This window comes from Aythya fuligula, chromosome Z, assembly GCF_009819795.1.
Source record: "Aythya fuligula isolate bAytFul2 chromosome Z, bAytFul2.pri, whole genome shotgun sequence".
In the NCBI taxonomy this organism is placed as follows: Eukaryota; Metazoa; Chordata; class Aves; order Anseriformes; family Anatidae; genus Aythya; species Aythya fuligula.
Window position 1 is genome coordinate 81,061,077 of NC_045593.1, and position 21,551 is coordinate 81,082,627.

At 33.9% G+C, this 21,551-nt stretch overlaps 1 protein-coding gene across 8 annotated transcripts in view; it reads right to left on the minus strand.

Moving 5' to 3' along the window:
• Nucleotides 1-21,551, minus strand: part of MEF2C (myocyte enhancer factor 2C) — a 122,626-nt gene that overhangs the window by 58,116 nt on the left and 42,959 nt on the right. For 7 of the 8 annotated variants that reach the window (XM_032205442.1, XM_032205438.1, XM_032205441.1 and 4 more), the window contains exons 2-3: nt 16,238-16,435; nt 3,579-3,782 (exon numbers count right to left, since the gene is read on the minus strand). In XM_032205442.1, the coding sequence (XP_032061333.1) occupies nt 3,579-3,782; nt 16,238-16,291 (258 nt within the window). In that variant the 5' untranslated portion in view covers nt 16,292-16,435. The remainder of the gene's footprint in view (nt 1-3,578; nt 3,783-16,237; nt 16,436-21,551) is intronic. The other variant, XM_032205436.1, reaches the window with a different exon arrangement.

Consider the following 21,551-nt stretch of genomic DNA (forward strand, 5'->3'; position numbering starts at 1 on the left):
TTTTGGTTACCAGTGGAAGTCAGAAGTCTATTTACTGGGTAATAACTGAAATACATTCAGCTGATATATAATTTTTATGAGCTGAAGAACTCAGATAAGCCAAATTGCATGTTAATCATCTCAATTTTGAATGAGGCAACTGGAAAAGATGATCTCAATTACATAGTCTTATAATTATTAATATTACATGTGAATAAAATTGCTACATGTGTAAAGAAAGTATAAGCTATTTTTTAAAATCATTAAACAAAAAGAGTTTAATGAACAACACTAATTGAACTCAAAAAAGAGTTTTAGAATTCTCTTTAATCTTAACCACTTCATTTCACATCACACCAATAATCCGATTATATAGAGATAGGTTGAATAGGACCAAATTGCTTGATCTGCAGAAACACAAATATTAAAATTAATTTAAAATATTTTTCCCTTGAAAAACAGTGCAGTGCATGTTAGATACATAACAGTTGGTGTTTTCTGATATTTCAAATAATAAATAATAGCCTGAAGACTCATTCTTTTGGAAATGCTAAACATAATTAATCTGAGTAAATAGATTGAAAATGTCTGATTAATAAAATGAATAACCTACATGAAAATTTGTGTATTTTTTCTATTTGAGTAACAGTGGTTTAACTTAAAAGTAATTAACTACATATTACAAACCTACTCTTTTTTATTTTAAATACAGATTTTTCAAAAAAGTGATACCATATTCTAATGACTGATAACACAGTTCTACCACAATTGAGAAAGTAACTAAATAGTTAATTTTGTCCAATGTGAACAGAAATTGGACTCTAAATTAAAGACCTTTATACAGTTGACAGTTATATTTCAAATTTTCATGTCTACCTAAAAAAGTTTTCTTTCTATAATTCTATGCAGAGATCTAAAAGCACAGCTATGCCCTTTTCTTCCACTGAAATATAGTTATTGAACAGTCATTTAGTTAAAAACGATCAGATTTAATAACACTGTCTAATTCTCAGCTGCTGTTGATTGCCCTAGAAGAACATGATTAAAAACCTGTAAGTGTGAAATCTAGCTGTCAGAAAGCAAGAAAAAATGGACTACTTACATGGAAAATATGTGTAATGTAGTCACTCTAACTGATCAATTTAAATATTTAAATGTGTGGCAGATTTATATCTTGTATCTAAAAATATATCCAAACTATTTCTCAGATTGCATACTTTTGTGGGCCTTGGTTCTCTATTGTACTATTGTTAAGTGATAATATTAATTAATACTGTTAATTATCAAGTAAAGGCATGGTAATATTGGACACTTGTTCAAAACCTGTGCTTGCACAAGCACTCCTTTGATCCTGAAACAGAAAACATGGTGTGGCTTATGCATTTTGCATCACAGGCAGAACATTGAAAACCATAACAGCAAAACAATCAAATGCCTTAATTTAGAGCTGACAAAACAATTAAAAAACAAAACAAAAGCAGCCAAAATAATGAACAACAAACCACCCCAAAACATAAAAATGCACTTCATTGGTAGGTTATTGAAATAAAATACTGTTTGTTTCAGGTACTTACTTTCATTTGGCTGCTTTTAGAGCAATGAAAAGGGATGCCCAACAAATTTTGGATATAGCTAGAAAAATATGCATTGGCATGAAAAATTGCCTATCAGCCTACCCAGACTGGGACACTGTTCATGCAGGAAATGGACTTGGTAGGTGCAGAAATTACTCTTTCTTAAAATCACAGTTACACCAGAATGGACGTTATCTTACATTTTGTTTTCACTGCCCCGCCCCCCCCCCCCCCCCCCCCCCCCCCTTTTTTTTTTATAAGAAAAAGCATCTTCATCCAATGTGAAGAAGTAGTGAGTCCCTTGCAAGTGGCTAACTTTCCCAGTTCCCACAAGAAAGCCTGCAGGAAGAAGTAAAGATATCACAGGAAACTTTTCCTGCTAAGAATAATCTGGCTCTGTGCCACTGAAAAAGGACAGGGAATTATTTTGGGGACAGATTTTGAATTCCGCTGAACAGGACATGGGCTGACCAGCTTTGGGTGACAGGAAAGGCTTCATGTCAATATAAGAGATTTGAACTATGAGAGGAAAAGAGATGATGGAGAGGAGGAAGAAATTATGTACTTTCCTCTTAGTCCTAACTCACATTAATTTTGCTTCTGCTGACAGAACATCACCTTCTCCTAACAGGGGAGAAAATCTGCTAGGAGATCATGAACAGCCCCATCCTATATGCTGACATGACGATACACAGAAATGTGATATACATTACTGTGTTACAGTCTTTGCAAACCAAGGTGTTGGACTGTGACATCTCGCAACAAGTGTAATGATGCCCATTATGCAGTATATTTTCTCCATCAAAACAGCATATTTGTAACTTACACATTTTCCTTCCTCCATTGCTAGTCTCAAATACAGGGATGATGCAGGTGTTAATTCCAAAAGCAACAAACTCTCATTTTTGACAACATACAGATTATTTAAAAATCTGAAATTAACATTAAAATTATCTGAAATAATTTAAATGTGTAGGCGAATGATGAAAGTTTCATTGATTTTCCTTCCAAAACTCTGTAAATGATACCACTAGATGCCTGACCAATTAGGTGCTTTGAAAAAAAGGACTTGTGTAAGCCACGTAGGCAATTTTTCAGATATTACTCTGAGTATTTTGCTATTCAAACAGAATTATTGAAAGCTTCATTTACTTGGGATGGCTTGAATCTTAATGTGATTAGATATTAAACTGATTTTTCTGTAAATAGTACAGCTTAACATTGAAAATACTGAATTTTAATGAATAATTTCCAGTAATGGTAAATACAACTTGCCCTGACTAAATTAATTTTTGAAAGTAATTATAAGGTGTCTCCATCATTTTGATAGTGTTGCTTCAGTACTGTTATCATTATTATTACCATTACAGCATTCTGTATGAGAGAGAGATGTAACATTTGTTATTATGTGTAGTTATCAAGTAAACTTTCCTTGCAATCTGTTAAACTTCCCATTTCTGTAAATAAGCAAGAGCTTCTAAAAAAGTCACTTGAATGCCTTAAAACAGTGGTTCTAAATCTCTTTAAATTTTCTTCCATGTCTCTTAGAATGCCTTTTTTCTGTTCCTCCTGGCCGGAGGACATCATAATTTTTGGAATGAGGAGACAATGCATGCAATGTTTTCTGGGGAGCACATCTTTAGGAGCTGCTAGGAGACAAGGAGAAGATTCATCTGGGAGGTAGTGGCTAAGACATGGAGAGGACTCAAGGGACAAAGCAGCACAGAAATCTGAGTAACTGGGGGCAAGAGATCCCATCACAGGAATTTCTGTTGAGCATTTGAGGCTCAGCAGGAGAACACAGCTCACAAAATATATGGGTTCCCTCCAGTCTCTGCTGTTCTTCCATGTCTCACACCATCTCCATCCCCCCCAGCAACACTCCTCCATCCATGTTCTGTTCTCTTGCTGCTAGGTCACTCCCAGGGTGTGACCCTTAAGAAAACACGATTGGGTCTGTCAGTTTGAACACCTTGGTCTCAAAGCAAAGTCAAAAAAGAGCCCTCAGAGAACACAAAATCTTACCTCAACAATATCTGAATTCGTTCGACTCTCATGCGGCTCATTATACTCGGTATATTTCAGCAGCACTTTGTCCATATCGGTGCTGGCATACTGGAACAGTTTGTTGGTGCTGTTGAATATGATCAGAGCAATCTCGCAGTCACACAGAACACTCAGCTCATAAGCCTTCTTCATTAACCCAAATTTCCTCTTTGTAAATGTCACCTAGAGAAAAAAAAAAAAAAACTGTCAATAATCCCCAAGTTAATCTTTGTAGTCCTTCTTATTTGTTTTGGAAATATACATGACTGCTGTTGTCCTTGAATTGAGCAAGTTCAGAAGGAAAGCATGTAAGTACAAAGAGAGTTCCAAAATAGAATATAAGTATGTGTATTTACTATGTAAGTGAGGAAATGTATTTACTCTCATTACAAAATATTCAAGGTACCGATAAAGGCTACAGTACATTTTCTTGTACTTCTACAGATGCTACATCTTTGTAACTTTTTAATTCCTGTAGTTTTCCCTTAAACACTCTTTATACTGTGTACATCTCTGTCATCAATGTCTTAAAGGTGCAGCTTCGATTTGCAATGGCAAATAGCTAGAAGCCATGCAGTCAGTTTCTGGTTTTGATAGTGATTCACTAAGATTCAATTGCCACACAACTCACACTAAATTTTAGTAGAAGAAATTACTTCATACAGAATGTAAGTAGTGTAAAAAAGATACGTTGTTCATGGAAACACAGAATAGTTTTGAGGAAATATCTAGGACTAAAAAGTTAAGAACACCTTATTTAACGCTCAAGTTCTTATTTAAAAAATTAAAAATATAAAGAAAGAATGAAGAACATTAGTTTTCCAGCAAGTAATACCATCTTTAAATAAGGTCTTTTTTTTTTTTTTTTTTTTTTTTTTTTTTTAATACATAGATGTAGCACACTTTATCTCTTTTCAAATTAGATGCTCAGAAATACGAACTGACATTTTTTAGTACAAAGGACTTTGGGTCATGTTATAGAGGTAAAAGCAGGGATATGCTGAGTGTTCTGAGTAGGCCAGCTCATGTCCTAACACTTCATGAAAGCCTAGGCAGTAGGAAAAACATCTGAACTCTACATAACTATAACTTTCTAGAGAGACTGTTTTGACAAAGAAAGATTCTGCACAGCATATAAATGCTTTTCCTCTTTCTTTTCTGCACTATCTTACAAGCTCCAGGAAGACATGTGGCTTAGAATAAAAAAAGTCCATTAGTTGCTTTAGCTAATCATATGTTTGAATTTGTTTCTCTTTGTTCTGTTTCTTCATGTACGCAATTTCTACCAAGTGCATGCAATAACTGTGAATTTTTTACATCTATTTTCCTCTCCAATAATTTTGAGTGAAAATATTTTTTTTCAGATAAAATATGGTTTTGCTAAGGCTATAACTAATCAAATTTAATATGTAGACAGGCTATTTGATACAGCAAGGACAGGTGATCGCAAACCAAGTTTGTAAATCAGCCCAATCCCATACTTGTTGCTCAGTTTCTTAATGAGTAGTATCTCTGCACTTTAACGCTGTGGCAAGAAGATTCCTTTCTATGCAGTTCATAAGCCTGCTGTTTTATCTTGTCATACTCCTAAGGCAGGTTAATGCTAACTGCAGCCCCAGCCTACCTTACGATCCCACCAGGCCATGCCTTGGAAAACGTGACCCCTATTTGTTAGCCCATCCCAAAAAGATAAGACTCTATGTATGAACAGGTATTCTCCCAAATGTATATCAAATATCATTCCTTTTCTTGTCATTTCCATCTCTTTAGCCTCTGTCAATGTACTCTTAAGAAAGATGGACTGCTATTAAATACAATTATTCAAGCATTTTATAAACACATTTTCCACAGTCCTGGTCTCAAGTATGTATAGTTGATCGTATAGTTGATTGTAAATTTTATCTAAATTTGTCTGTCTCATTAGCTTTTGATATTTGGAATGAATAATGTGATAGGTAACAAAACATCATTCAAATTCTGAAAAATAGACTAGCATTCCAAATACTGCTTTAATGTTTTCTGTGATTACAGAAAATTGCAATGTATTTGTTGAAACAAATATATATGTTTAACATTTAGAAAAAGCTAAACATACAGAAAATAAAATGGACTAACTCAACATATTTTTCTGCATCTAAAATGCCTTTCAATCAACTTTTTGACCACAGTGCTGTAGGTGGAGTATCTCTACACAGTATGGTTTCTGTTGCACATAAACCTCAGAATTTAGCATGTTACAGCTTCTTACCATCAAAGTACACTCCAGTACAGAAATATCTTTAAAGCCACTGTTTGTGTTTACTGTTAGATCCTCCTGAACATTTAGAGTAACCACACAGCTGTGCTGCATAGCACATACTTATTTCATAATACATATCCCCAGAATGATACTGGTTAGAGTTCCTTTTTGTGGAAATTGAAAAAAGAACATGAGATAAGCTAGACTTTTTTTTTGTTGTTGTTGTTGTATTTTTTTTCCCTTTATTTGAAACATAATCTTAATTTCTCTGAATTTGATTTGCACTTAACAGATCTTTCAAATATTTTCAAAATCTATCAGATAATATTTTAGCCACTGCTGCTTGGTGCATTAAAAGCAATCACTGTCTGTGCAGTGATCTGCAATATTACTTTTCCTTTCAAATATGCTATTCATAGTGTCATATCTTTATGTATATATTGCATATTCATATATATATAAATTAACTTGATTTTACAACAGTTTCTATGAGTCAACCTGTATTTTAAAATGTATAAAGAAAGGTCCGTAACCTCAGGAAATATTAAGAATAGTCTTCAAGTCATATAGAAACGAATGGCCATCTTTCATACTCTCTTCTATGTGGCTACCTAAGTAAGATGAACAAACTTCTCTTCCATACTGCATAATATTTTGGTGAGCTATAGAAGGAGGCAATATCTTTATTGCTTAGCTTCTCTCTATAGTCAGAATTTGTTAACCATTTGTTATGTTAATCATACTCAAGTAACCTAGAAGTATCTAATAAACTTTCTTATGATAGCATACAGTATTATAGTATTGCAAAAAAAAAAAAAAAAAAATCCAAGTAGTAAAAAATAACACAAATTATTTAAAACATTTGGTCTTTTTTTTTTTTTTTTTTTTTTTTTTTTTTTTGTCTAGGTGGAAGGCATGAAATCATCTCTTAAGATGCTCATCCTTCACTTTTTCTTGAACTGATTCAGCGCTGAAAATGAACAAGACACACACAGTCCACATGAGCTTTGGAGTAGCTGCACGGTACCAAAAATCTGAGTGGTCACATGGTCTCAATGTCCTATACTGCATTCAAAATTTTCAGTCATGATAGTACCGTATATCAGCTTACAATTTAATTTTGTCATTTGACATAAAGAGCATTAGTGAGACTGAAAGTAAACACACGTACAATGTGACAATTCATCAACTTATTTGAAAAAAGTATAACCAAAAGACTGCATGCATTTCAATAGTACCTGCTAATATTTAACTTTTTTTTTTTTTTTTTTTTTTTTTTTCCAGTGGCAATAATCAAAACACTTAAATATTCTTTTCTGTAAATATTAATTAAGATATGATTAATTATGCCTGCTGTCTAAACCACTGATAATTTTCAGATCTTTTTCAGGTTATAGCTTTTCTGATTTTTAGAAATGTGATAGGCAATGTATGAAGTCCTTCTCTTTGTGGGCTATAGTATTTTATAACGTTGGTGTGAGAATTGGGAGGAATGAAAGTGCAGTGGAGGGAGGAAGTGGAATAGATAAGAGACCAGTGTTCAACAGTTTTTCAAACCCTTTAAGCATGTATATATAAAACACAAGGTTTGCAATAGTGACACTGTTCCTAAATACTTTTATGAGGCTTTTTTATGCATAGTTTAAAATGTATTGCAAAAAGAGCAGTGTGTAGAGAGTACCACACTTGCCTCTTAAACATGAGAAAAAATAACTGAATTCCAACCCTGTACATTAACAACAAAAACAAACACTAGCCTAGTATTACCACTATCTTAACACTATAATTCATTTATTTATTTAAAGTTCACTTTAAAAAACTTAAAACCATTGTCTTAACAGGAATAGTGGTACCTAAAAGTTAGGTTACTAAATCCTGCAGCATTTTTATATGTGAAGAAATATAAATACTTATGACTTTACAGACGCTGTTTTCAAATATTGGGAAAATTAAAAACACAGTGATGGAGTGAGCTTCCAACTTCCTTGATATAAGTCAAGGTAAGCTTTTTATACATTTCAGATTAAATTCTGGCTAAAGATGAAACCTACAGTATGTGCTAAAGGAAAGGCATTTACAAAAGAGGACATCTTTCCACTTCAGCTCTGGCTCTTCTTTAGCAAGATGGAAACACTTCTCAGCTAGCTTTTCAGGCATAAAGCTGCAAGAGTCTTCTGATGGATATTTGATGGACTAGTCACTGTAGACAGCCTGAATACATGGCTACATGAGCACACACTCTGATATGTTCCATTTAGTTGGTAATTTGGCCCAGGGGCAGCCTTTCTTACTTAATCTCTAGTAACTAAAATGTACTAAAACTAAATACACTAGAAGGTAATGTTTTTTGATTATGAGTAAGAATTCATTCATGTCCTGAAATTTAAATGTGTTCATATGTGCATGTGTGAATGAGTCCATCCCGTTTTTCAAACCATAGTCTACTAGTCAATGGTAACAGTGGTCACTGGCAATGGTCTTTATTCAGCTAAATCTGTAACAAGAAGAGTGAGCTTCTTATAGATGCTAATTCATCAGTAATTCATCAGACAGAAACAACTACAAACACTCCCAGCCTTCAGGGACACTTTATGTGTTTATCTATCTATCTATCTATCTATCTATTTAAATTCAGGCCCTTCCAGTCCTTCTTCTGAAAACTCACACACTCTGAGAGGCTGATTTTAGATGGCCAAGCCATTACACTGATACTATTATGAGTACTCCATATTCATCACTAACAATCATATCATATATGCTAACCTTTTCTGGTTTGAAAATAGCAGTCCTGTGATCTTTCAAGCAATTCAGTCCAGTCTGTGGTAAAGTATCAGTGTTCCCCTTACTTATTCCTATCCTGATTATAAAGATATACAGTTGCTGACATAGGAAAATGAGAGAAACAGGCACTGTGCACATAATACTTCCTATGTATGTTTCCTGCCATTAAACATGTGTGAGTGACTAGTGAAAAACAGGGACAACTGATGCATAGAAGTATCTGTTACAGATACTGCCTGGTCAGTAAGAAATACAATTCTCTTTCTCCTTATTTCATCCAGAATGTCTAAATTTTTGACACCAGGGCTGGAGTAGGTATGGCGGATAAAAGACATGTAACAAATGGGAGGTACTATGTGAGCAATCTACCTAACTTTCAAAAAAAATAAAGTTAAACTGGCAACATATAAACCAAAGGGCTCTTGACTAAAATGCACTGTCAGGCACCTAATCCTACCGTATGTTGAAAACCCAAATCACTACCAGAGAGGCAAGAGCTCTTGTTGTATTTTTTTCTTCCACTTCCTCCTATTCGATTTGTGTTTAGAGCTGTTTGTCATATGATGAGCCTTGGCTGCAACAATCTTTACAGCAGCACTCAGTGGGCCTGGGAAGAAGCATCAGTGCAGGATTCACTCTAGACAAACCTCCCTTTATGCAACACTTAGGCATGTCGTATTAAATGAAAGGCTCTTTAAAGAGCAGTGAAGAACCCTTTGGCAGCCTGCTTCCATATTCTTGTTACCCTCCAGCATAATTTACAGGGATGAGACAGCAGTGATTTATGCTGGTAAAAGAGCTATTGTCTTGGAAAGCCTCAAGCATATTGAGCTACAACTTGCTGAATAGTCCAGATAAAGAGGAGTTCTAAGCAGGATGCCCTAAAATTATAGCTATAACAAATAAAATGTTCATGATTAATCTCTTCAAAAAAGAAGGTTTTGTACTCCTTTTTTATGTCCCATTTTTAGTATATCAGTACATAAATAACAGATCAAAAACTTAAAATAGTGATACTGTTCAGTCTGCCCAAATCCTACACATCATGGTGGATCTTTGAAATGAATTTTTCCATTGTAAATCAAGAGAGGAGGGATAATTGGAAGAAGTGTTAATTAACAGATGATACCACAACTCAGAAATTAGTAGGTTATGCTTCCCACTTTAAATTACAAATTAAGATCTAAAAACAGACAGGGAAGCAAGAATAATAATAGTTAATCTCTGATACATCACTTTCTTTGTTGAATCAGAGAGATAAGATTAATTTCATTATATACAGATGTACATATATATATGTATTTTAGGTAAGGAGTTCATATTTATGAAATAATCATCTTTATCAAAACCACAGTCGATAATACACAATATTCAAGAAAACTAATTTTTTTTTTTTTTTTTTTTTTTTTTTTTTTTTTTTGGTATGCTACACTAGTTCAGGCAGGTACAAATAGATGTTTAGGCTAAAAAACATGTTTACTAGTTCTGTGCTGCTTAAATGTTCATAAGGTAAAGGTCAAAGAATATTTCATTCCCTGCTGAGCAAATGGTCAGGAAGCACATTTGTCTGCATTTCCTGTCATAACAGGAAGAGTGTAACTTCTTCCTCTCTACAATGGCTTCAGTTCTGCTTCCCACCTCCAGCTCTTTCTCCCTCAGGGCTTTCCAAGCCATTCCTTGCAAGACAGCAAGGCCGTGCCTCTTTCTGCACTGGTTTTCAGCTCCGCTGTGCTGGCAGATGCCTCATTCACTATTGCTCTCTCCTTAGGCTTCTTGCTCACACTTAAAATTGAAAGTAATTTGACCTAAATATTTACCTTATGCTAATTCACTTTAAATTATGTTCAGAACATACATTTGCAATACAAGCACACTTAAGCTGAAATATAAGGCACTCTCGAAATTCATGGTTCAGATCAGCAGCTCTCTTCCAACTTTACTTCTCAGGTAGTCTCATGCAATGTGAAAAATGCTGTCTCAGTGCTTAAAGATCACTACAGTTTTGGAGTCATTAAAACTTGGGATTGTATTCTTTGCTAATGGAAGCCTAAATTTACCCCTGAAAAACAAAACAAAATAAAACAACAACAACAAAACAGAAATGTGGTCTAACTGTAATGCTAAAACATGTTTTGTGACATGCTTTACTGTGTACAATTTAATGTAAGCAAGCAAGCAAGCAAGGTAATTCAAATATGTAAAAGATAAAGGATATGTCATGATTAAGACAATGGTTCATTGAACAAAATGATGCTTGTTGCAGAGATAAGCATCTATGGCTTTATATGGAAACATTCTCTAGGGTGAGTGTGTGTGTGTGTGTGTGTGTGTGCGCGCACGTGTGGAAATCACACAATTTCTGATTCTGAATAAAATTGAGACTGAAAATATCAGGAAATTGATAGAAAAAAAGTTTCTTGTATAGTTCACATTCATGTTAGTACTAACATGCAATGCTTTCCTCTGTTTCTACAGGGGAGTTTCTGATTCAGCTGACAGTCTCTTACTCTTTGCTTTTAAATAGAAGTGAAGCATAGATAAAAATAGATGCATGAGGCTGAAATTAGTTTTGAAACTAACAGCATTAGGTATCGAAGTCAGTAGACCAAATCTAGGTCTTCCTGCAAATGGTCATTTCCCTCTAGGATATTCTTCCCCTGTTCCATAACCTCACTTTACTTATCTGCCTTAATTTGTTCTCTATGGTGCTGATAGCTGCAGTCAGTCTTGTTTTATAACTTTACAGATCTGCTGGAATCAAAGGATGATAAAAAAATCTATTAATGAAAAAGTTAAGTAGTGAGTGTTTATTACTGTAATATCGCGTATAATTACTTAGACGTGATACTTTAAAAGGGTGTTTTAAATATTTAAGTACCTTGATATAGAAATATACACTTCCTATGGTATTTAATAAAACTTGAGACCCCAGCAACTCATTACAAATTGGGAGAGTTTTAAACAGTGTGATAAGTTCAACTCAGTTTTAACCATGAATCCATCACTAGTGTGCTTCAGAAGCAGGAAAAATAAATGTAGAACTAATGATCAAGGTGATCAGAGTGATCACCATATAAGAACAGATCTTTCTGGATACAAACTAGAAAAATCAGCATGTTAAAATCAGAGGGTATTCCAGACCTGAAGCCAGAATGCCAATGGGTTAACCAGCCCTCTTTCCTGGGTCAATGTACCTCTGGGTTTAGCTCTCAGACCATGGATTTAACAAGACATTTTGCAAGTGACCTTGTGTAGTAGTAATACAATATCATTATGTCATTACACATATTTATTTTAAGCCCTGTCTGGACTGTTGTGAAGGAAATTTCAGATGATCCCAGCCTACAGTAGACCACAAAAGGCCTTCACAAAAGCTAACAAAAAATTTCAAACTGTTGAAAAATAAATAGAAAATTTATAAGGACTTTTCAGAGGAGACTGAATGCAATTTCTCTTTCATATGCTGACAACAACAGAACTAGTTTCTTTTTTTTTTTTTTTTTTTTTAGTTAAAAAACCATGAAAATAATTTTCACCCACGTCTTCGCAAATCCCTTCCTCTTTTTTATTTATTTATTTTTTTAAGTAATCCAGAATTCTTCATAGCAGCCTTCACCAATGTGTTTAATGGCAATTTCTGCATACTGAACTTGTAGCTGTCAGGAGCTTTCAACATCCATTTTCAGTTCTAAAATTTTTGGCTATCAGTTCTATTGGTGGTACAACTAATATCATGTATACAGTTGACCCTGGTGGGTGGTAGTCAAGATTACCATAATTTCACGAGCCCAAGCAACAACAGCAGCAATTTATTCCATACTTATGAAGAGTACATACCCAGTGTCATAATAGAAACAAGAAAGTGTCTAGTCATATTGACTATTTATAACAGGATTCTCTTGAGAATTTTAATTTACATTTAAGACCATGATGGTAACCAAAATACCCAAATAAATATACACTCTAACCCTGTCCGTTATTTATACTCTCTCTCTCTCTGGCTAGAAGCAGAGTGAGAGGGATTTTTTCAGATGGGCATTTATGAAAATTGCACAACTGGGGTTAATCACAGAAGATTCAAACATCCTTGCTGCCTTTGTCATCACACAGTAACTATGACAGCCAGGAAAATATAGCCAACTGGCAGCCCACATGAAGCAACGTTAAATTAATGACTCCTCCCAGTTAAAACACTGAATTCTTCACTCACTGAAGTCAATGACAGAGCTCTTGCACAGTCCAGCATTACAGGACTGGGCCTCTATCAGTAGGTTGAGGCCTAACTGAGGTTGCAGTAGTTTTCCCAGAATTTTGAATTTTCAGATAGTTTCTGGAAAACTACAGATCACACAGCATATTGCACATTTCCATGAGATTTGCAGCCAGAGAAATATAACTCTTTTCACAGTGTCAACTTATATTTATTACTTGTTTGGTCACTAAAGTACACAAATCCAACCAACTGGACTTGCTCTAGAAGTCCTCTTGAAGGGAGGTCAGCACTATTTTTGTCCTTCCCTATCCACTTGTACAAGCCCTTTGAACAGTAGGGGAGTCTCCTGCTACAGTAGTGTTGAAGAAAACAGCTGTTATACTGAGAGAACAAGGACCCCATTCAATGGTTAGCCTAAAGAGCTAGTCAGGACACTGAGCAAATTAGTAGAAAAGCAAGGACAGCAATCATCTCCCACAGGCCTTGTAGTGGTTTAAAGGTTTTTTTTGCACAAACTGTGTTATCTAAAAAGATTCATCCTTGCAGAGAGGGAAGTCAGAAGAATTCAACTTTAGCTATCACCACTGGTTCAATACACACTTTGCATATTTCTATGTGTGCTGATTGAGAATCCATGTGCTTGATTATGCTGAGGATGCACAGTCATGTACATCATGTTCCCATTTTACATGCCTTATACTTGTGAAACCCATACTGGGTTTGCATTTAAACAAACAAACAAACAAACAAACAAACAAAAATACAGTTTCAAGTCAACTGATTTGCTGCTGCTTTTGTGAACATGTTTTGGACAGGTGGTAAGAAGGGAAACAAAACAGAACAGTTTTGTAAATGGAATAGTCCTTCATCCATATTCAGGTAAGTGGAGTTACAAATAAGTGTTGCAGAACTGTGCTTTAGCTGGTACCTTAATTTTATTAATCAAAACCTTTATTTATTTATTTATTTTGTGCAACTTTTAATCTGTGCTGTTCTTTCAGGATACTTATGTCATCAAATAACAACAACAACAAAAAAACAACAACAATATAAACCAGTTACTGTTTTAAGGTTGCTGTATGTGTATAAGTTAGAAAACAAATCAACTGATGGACCTTCTAACATAAACAGCAATGGCTCATGGGATACATTATATTTGAAGACATAGTGAGGCTTATGAAACAGTACATATCTTAAAAATAGTTAAAAGTATAACCAACTATTAGCAAAAAGCTAGTTATGTTTAATCGTATATATATCTCTAAAACTGAAAAGCCTGATGCTATTGTCCAAATGAATCAGTGGAAATCTTTTCACTGGCTTCACTGAGCTTTAAATAAGGGAACTATATGCAAAAAGGATAAAGTCAGTAGAATTTCTTTCTAAATTATGTTTCAATATATTAATTGAAACAGAGAAGCAGAGTCAAGCCAATTATATAGAGTAAAGTAAGGTAAATCTATACATTCAGCTTGACAGTTTATCTGACTAATCAAAATGATGGAAATTATCAAATACTAGCAAGATAAACACTTTGTGTACAAGATAAACACTTTGTGTACTAGATAAACACTTTGTGTACTAGCACCACAGTTGTTCATATTCTAGCATTTTAGTTTTATTGATGATTATTAGACCTGAATGCTGGTCACAGAAGCCTTGAAACTCTACAGTAATTTACTTGAAACACTAGCTGTATTTATTTTTAAAGTAAATTTAGCCTATTGAAAAGTATATCTTGTGCAAAACTGGGGATTATGTTTTCCATAAATATTATATTTGAGTAAATAGTTTTCCATAATAGCAAAATTTTTCAATATTATTTGCAATATGATAATTCAGATTCACTTCATAAAGAAAACCTGGCAGTGTGGCAAAGTTCTGAACAACTGGTGTCTTAATGTTTAATGATAAATGCAGTTCAATATTTCAAATCCAATTTCAATTCCAAGCTATAAAATAATTAAAACAGAAACAGTGCTGTATTTATCTTGATAGAATTATTGCTTCTTGGCTTGGCCCACAGCAATAGGAAACCATTAGGGTTAAAAAAAAAAAAAAAAAAAAAAAAAAGATAAACAACAAACAAACAAAAATCACATAGTTTTTGCTTTTAAGTGTGATTTTATGTCATGAACACAAGTGAGTACACACACTACAGGTTTTAAAAATTTGAGGAAAGAATACTTAAAAATAATAATTCGTTGTTATGCCTAGATTGATTTTTATGATATTATGATATTATATAAAAACCTAGAAGTCTAATGACAACATAATCACCTCTTAAGAAACGACCTGGAAATATGAAGAAATTAATAGAACAAATAAAAATAATTAATATACTAATAGTAACATAGTATCAATTTCTTAAAAAACAACAACAACAAAAAAGCTACTGAAGATTACTGCTAAATTGCAGGCACGTGTATGAAGAGTGCTAATAGTAGCATTACATAATTTTATGGAGAGCTTCTCACACTTGTGAATCTCCACTTGAAACAAAACATCCATCCATTTGTTTACATCAAATGTAAACAGCATCAGCTTTTCACTGACTTTATTTTACGATGCCAGTTGTCGAATTTTATCTTTCTGAAATAGGAAAGCACTTTCTCTAGTTTATGACCATATTTTAACTAGCAGAGATAATGTTGATAACATGTGATGGCTACCCAGTCATTTCACCTGAAGCAGTGATATTAATTAAATAACCAATCCTGTTGGTTCTATTTAGCCATAACATCAGTAAGGGAGATTTTATTTTATAAATACATGTCAGTAGTATTTTATGTTGATTTTAGAATTTCTTAGGTTACTCAAATTCTTTTTAAGATTCATGTTCAGACAATAAAATACATGTTCAGACAATAAATTGTAAGATTTTTATAAAGTAGTGTCATTTTTACATGCTAGAGGTAAAAATAAAAACACTGAAAAGATGTAGAAAAATAATTTGTTATCTATGAATTCAGAAGAATTTTCTTCTGCAAATAAAGTCATAGCATAATAGTTCATAAAATATAGTACTAAAAGCATGAATCCTGTAAGAACTTGCAGATGTGCTTAACCATGTACATTACTCACTGAAGTCAAAGCAAATACAGAGTATTTCAGTATTTGCTGATACATGTTCATCTTTGATAGAGTCAAGGCACTGAGTAATAAATTCCTAGGTATACATGTTTCTAAAATTAAAAATACCTGTGTGTGAAGTTTCTGGTCGTTTCCAAAAGTACTTTTTCTTTCGCAGTATGTTGTTTACAGATATATATGTATATGTTGTTTACAGATTTATATGTATATGCACTTATAAAAAGTTATCATCTTTTCACTCACTTATGAGAGTGCTTGAGTCATCCTGGAGGTAAAATTATGGTGCTCAAAGCCAGTATTTTTTCTGCTTACCTGTCTGTTACGTTCATCCATAATCCTTGTAATCTGAATCTTTTTTCTCCCCATAGTCCCCGTTTTTTTTTCTCTCCTTCTTCCTTAAAATTACGTATTTTTCCCTTCTCTTTTCTTCCTCTTTCCCGTTTCCTCAAAACAAGCCTCCTTCTTCAGCACTTGCACTACTCAGTTCACAGTCCCCTGCATCCGTTCCTGCTAAACACAGAAAGGAAATCAAATATTACTACTAAATTGATAACTTCTTGAAAGTTGTTATATGGAGCCAACTACGCATCATAATTATAATGTACTGTACAAGAAATTATAGTAAATTTGTACTGTTTCTAGAAAGAAACTTACAGAAGTCATAATAATATTCTTCTTCTTTTTTTTTTTTTTTTTTTTCTTTCCTTTTCTCTTGTTTCCCTCCTGCTTATGGACAAACCCATCAATATATCAAGAAATGAAGAAAAGCACTGAAATACACACTGGCAAAACAACAGAATTAAGAACCTGTGGTTTTAAATATCACTTACTGCAGTAATATGAAAAATTAGCTAAATCAGAGACTTAATGAACCTTTCTGTACCTATGTATGCTAAGTAGGCCAGCTAATTCATTTCTGAAAGGAAAACAATCTTGTGTTTTGACAGCAGAGGTGATAATGTCCCTCATTATGCAAATAGGATGGCCTTTTATTAAAGTGCAATTTGATATATGAGAGATGTCAGCTAGTTTAAATCCAACTTTTTAAAACTTTATTCTTTAAGAATGTAGATTACAGCAAGTATTATTCAAGATACTAGAAGAAAACATTAGTGTGTTTTCCCTCATTTCATTTCAACATAAATTCCAAAGGGCTCTGACAAATGATTTATAAGCAGCAAATATGTTCATCTTTCCTTATAAAAATTCTTGCACCAGAAGCTATGCAGCACAAAATAATAGGGACAGATGATAAATTAAGAATGTTTTGAAAAATACTTTCACAGTTTTAGTAAGAAACCATTATTAGCTCACCAAAGTTTACAATACTGATTCTGTCACAAAAGTGAAGACTTAGATATGATAAAAACACATGTTGCAGTAAGCATTCCCTGCTTCACAAAATCTCATAAATCACAAAGTTAATTTCTGTCATGTCCAAAAAATTTTAGCATTACAAGACTAGATAAAAATGAAGAAAATACAGAAGTGATGTTCAATATAGTTCTGACGTAAAAAGCCTTTTTTCTTTTTTTCTTCTACCTTTGTTTGACTTATTTTTACATTTACATATTCTGAACAGAAGAGCACAGAGTTCTTTTTAATACAAAAGAGGAAAAAATCTTATCATCTAAATCATTTAAAATGATTTTTTGTGCTTTTATATTTGTTCCATTGTGTATTAAAAGTATTACCTTGGAAATCGAAATGTAGTGAACTAGAAACAGAGGCTGGTGTTTCCTTATTTATAAGTTCATAGTCTTGCAGCCAACCTGATATATTCTCTCAATATGTTATGTAACACTAAACTGATGTCCTGGCCATTTAATCCATTATTTGGCTCAGATTCAAAGCTACTGAGGTAGAAAAGCTAGACCTCACTCAATCTTCAATTCTCTCTTGCTTTTCTCTGCATACATTAAACATTAAATTGCTCAATGTTCTATCACTCTAAAAAGAAAAATAAGTTAACAAGTAACCAGTCAGTCTGAGTTTTCTAGCTATCCACTATAATATAAACAATTTGTTGGGCAAAACAAACTTTCTAGTGTAACACTTGCTGCCTTTCTTTCCATCAAATCCTTTTTATATTTATGTTTTATATTTAAGCATATTTACACATGCGTTAATCTTTACCATAACGCAGAATGTGTCATATAACACGGACAATTGCCAATTTTATAAAAAGTACATGCTGCAAACATTTTTTGCCATATTTTAACTTTTTGAAAAGAGTTGAACTTTTCACTGCTTAAAAAAAACATAATGGAACTATTTACAACAATAACAACAACAAAAAACTTTGAAAAAAAAGTAAAATTGATCACATGTATTTCTAAAACTTTTTTTTTTTTTTTTTTTTTCTAAACAAAACTTGGAGACAGTCTTATCTGATACTCAGTGTTGACAAACAAAACCAGCCTATTTTTAGAAACAGTTTTGAATTTCCTTGGACTGGGTTTCTTTCCTGTTTTTCCTCCAGTCTTACCTCTGATACAAAGAGCAAGTTAGAATGGTGTTTCCCATGCACATGCAGGACCCAAAGGAGCCTAACAGGCTTTCTCTGTAATGGTAAGCCAATACGCTAATCCACAGCAAATGCATATGGAACAATTTCCTCTCCTTTCATTCAGCTGAAGCCAGTGGCACTATCGGCTTACAGTGCTACGCCTGCCTAAGCTCATATTCACTTCAAGGTGGAAGGTCACAGTGGACAGATTAGAGCAGTGGTGACAGGGTTAGCAAGGATGAGAGCTGCTTTCTAGATCAAGATGCCGATGCTGAGTGAGTTCAGAGAAAATCACTGAATGCTGAGAAAATTGATCAGGAAGGACAAATTTTAGCGAAGGACCTATATGTTGAGTCCTTCCCACACATTTGTCAGTTCCATATTCAACAAAATACATTTTAGTTCCACATTGAACAAAAACATTTATAGAGGGTTTAAAGGCAGAACCATAACAAGTCCTACAATCTACACAATGTTGCCTTAAAATAATTCATAAAACAGTTGAATGGTTGAATTTTGTTCTTCATTGCCTGGAATAATCCACTAACCACACTAACTTTATCTTAAGTGGCAAAGTGGATGTGCAGGTAGACAAAGATGTAGGAGCAAGGATGTCTTTGTTATTAAATATTATTATACAGTCTGAGAGAAACTGAAGGAGAAAACAGAATGTGTTAGATCATATGTATCTGACATACAGTTTGCAAGGAAACATGTTTCTGCTTTAACAGGCAGCAGGTTATGTTTTCTTGCACAGAAAAAAAGTCTCTCTCCATTTGCTTTTTGCTTACTAGTCTAATTCCAAATGAAAGGTATTCAGTTTGTCTGGCAAATATATTTCCTTTATTTTATTTTATTTTATTTTATTTTATTTTATTTTATTTTATTTTATTTTATTTTATTTTATTTTATTTTTTCTTTCTTTCTTTCTTTCTTTTTTTTTTTAAAGGAAAAAAACCAACAAACAATAACTTCTGCTATTTATACTGCTACTAGAAACAATCTGAGAATGCTGTAGTTTCCTGTATCTCTGTCCTCCTCTTTATAAACGTATATATATACCAACACATACTGCTCTACATGCTATGCTTAATATGTGTTTGCCTATAGTTCTAATTGTGTCTTCAGCACATACATTTGCACACATGCATACATAAAGCAGATAGCTGGTCTGATTCCAAATCAATTGGATTCAGATGAGTGAATCTAGACATCTGATTCAAGGGTTATAACCTTCAAAGGCTGGTGACTTCTGAGTCTAACAGAATGCAAAGAACAGTCGAGACCAACAAATCCCCACGGCTGTTTTAGGACTTCACCAATGCTCCTAACACTTTTTGAAAGTTCCTGCAGGATTAAGCACTACAGTATCAACTATTCAGTTTCCATTAACTGATAAATTGTATTTCCCTAATATAAATAAAGCACACTAGCTAGAAAAGTTGAAGATCCTACATGACTCAATAATACTTGCAAGCTTTCATTATCTAAAAAAGAACTTAAAATAATTCCAGAAGCTTTGCTGAAGTAACTGTCCACATAAAAGAAACCTTCCAACTTAATGACATGGTTACATGCAAGCAGTTTGTATTTAAAGAAACACAGTTACATGCTATAGTGCTACAGTCTTCAGCATTTTTTTCTTTTTGCAAACCCAAACATGGAAAAAAAATCAGACTGCTTACAAAAAGAGGAACTTCATTTTTGGCGGGCTTCTGTTCACTATATGATTTGGCAGAGGCTGTGATAGCTGACAGAATATTGATCTGAGATTTGAGAAGGGTGAAGAAGACTAATGGACAAATGCAGCAGACCATTCGACTGCTCCTGTCTCTCTTTGCGAATGCTCGTGCACAGACATACACATGCGCGCACACACACACACACATGCACACACACTATCCCTTCTCTGCAACACAGAAGAATCTTGATAGAATGGCAGGAAACACGCACAGAGCGGGCAGGGAAGGATATGATGTCAGCAACCACAAACAATAAAAGGTGTAAAGGTGCTTCCTTCCCTAAACTGTTCCAGAAGTGCAAAATGGGAACCAAAACTCTCCACTTCCTTCTCCGAGCAGAACTGTCTGAATCTGCTTTGCTGCAACACCCCAGATAGAGTTCTTTGAACAAGGCACACCAGGGGCAATAAGGAGTATCAAAACAGGAGAGTCACAGTATTTAATTTATAAACAAGAAGGTGGCCAGAGAACAGCTAAATTGAAAGGTGTGGGGGCTTAGTATTTTCATGGTTGCTTTACAGAAGAAACAAACTCATCATCAAGATTTACCTGTTCCATTATGTAGCTTGCATTCGGAATGGATTAGTTTAAAACTAAAGAACCAAACCAAATCTTTTTTATTTTCATCATGTAAGGAAGCAAACAAACAAACAAAAAATGCTGTTCCTGTTCTCTCTCCAATCTTACTTAAGACAAAAGTCACTTCAAAGTCTATGAAAGCTTTGTGTGTAAGCCCTTTTGTTTATTCAAAAGAGTTTTGAATCAGATTATAAATAAAAATCTAGATGTACCATGAATACATCAGCTATTTGCTTAATGAAAAAATAGCTGCAAAAAATGCAACATAACTGTGAAAATTCACAGCAGGGAATACATACTTTAAATGAAATGGTCACTGAAATATTATCTGTAAAAGCCTTAGCTGACCAAGACCCATATGCAGACAAAGACCGTAAAGAAACAACTGGGCATACTGCATCAAATAAAGTCACTGCTCATTTTGGGTCTGTCACCTTGAGCCAGATAAACTTGCAATAAATACAGAAAAGAGCGAAAGTAATATTCATCTCTCATGTTATCCTACTGAGATTAGCTGATATTATATCCAAGATAGAAGTAGTCCTTCACATTTAATGTGGTTTGGTTGCAGAGTCATTACAAAGGACACAGTTTGGCCCATTAACAGAAACGTTATGATAAAATTATATATGTCATCACCACGGTAATACATCAGTAAAGCAGAAATGGCACAATCTATGGTATGGTTATCCAGGCAGAAAGCCATGCAACAAATGAATCTGAGTCATCTTAAGGTTTCAAACATCTGTCCACAACATTCTGATTTAGAAATTAAACATAACCTACATTTATGTGT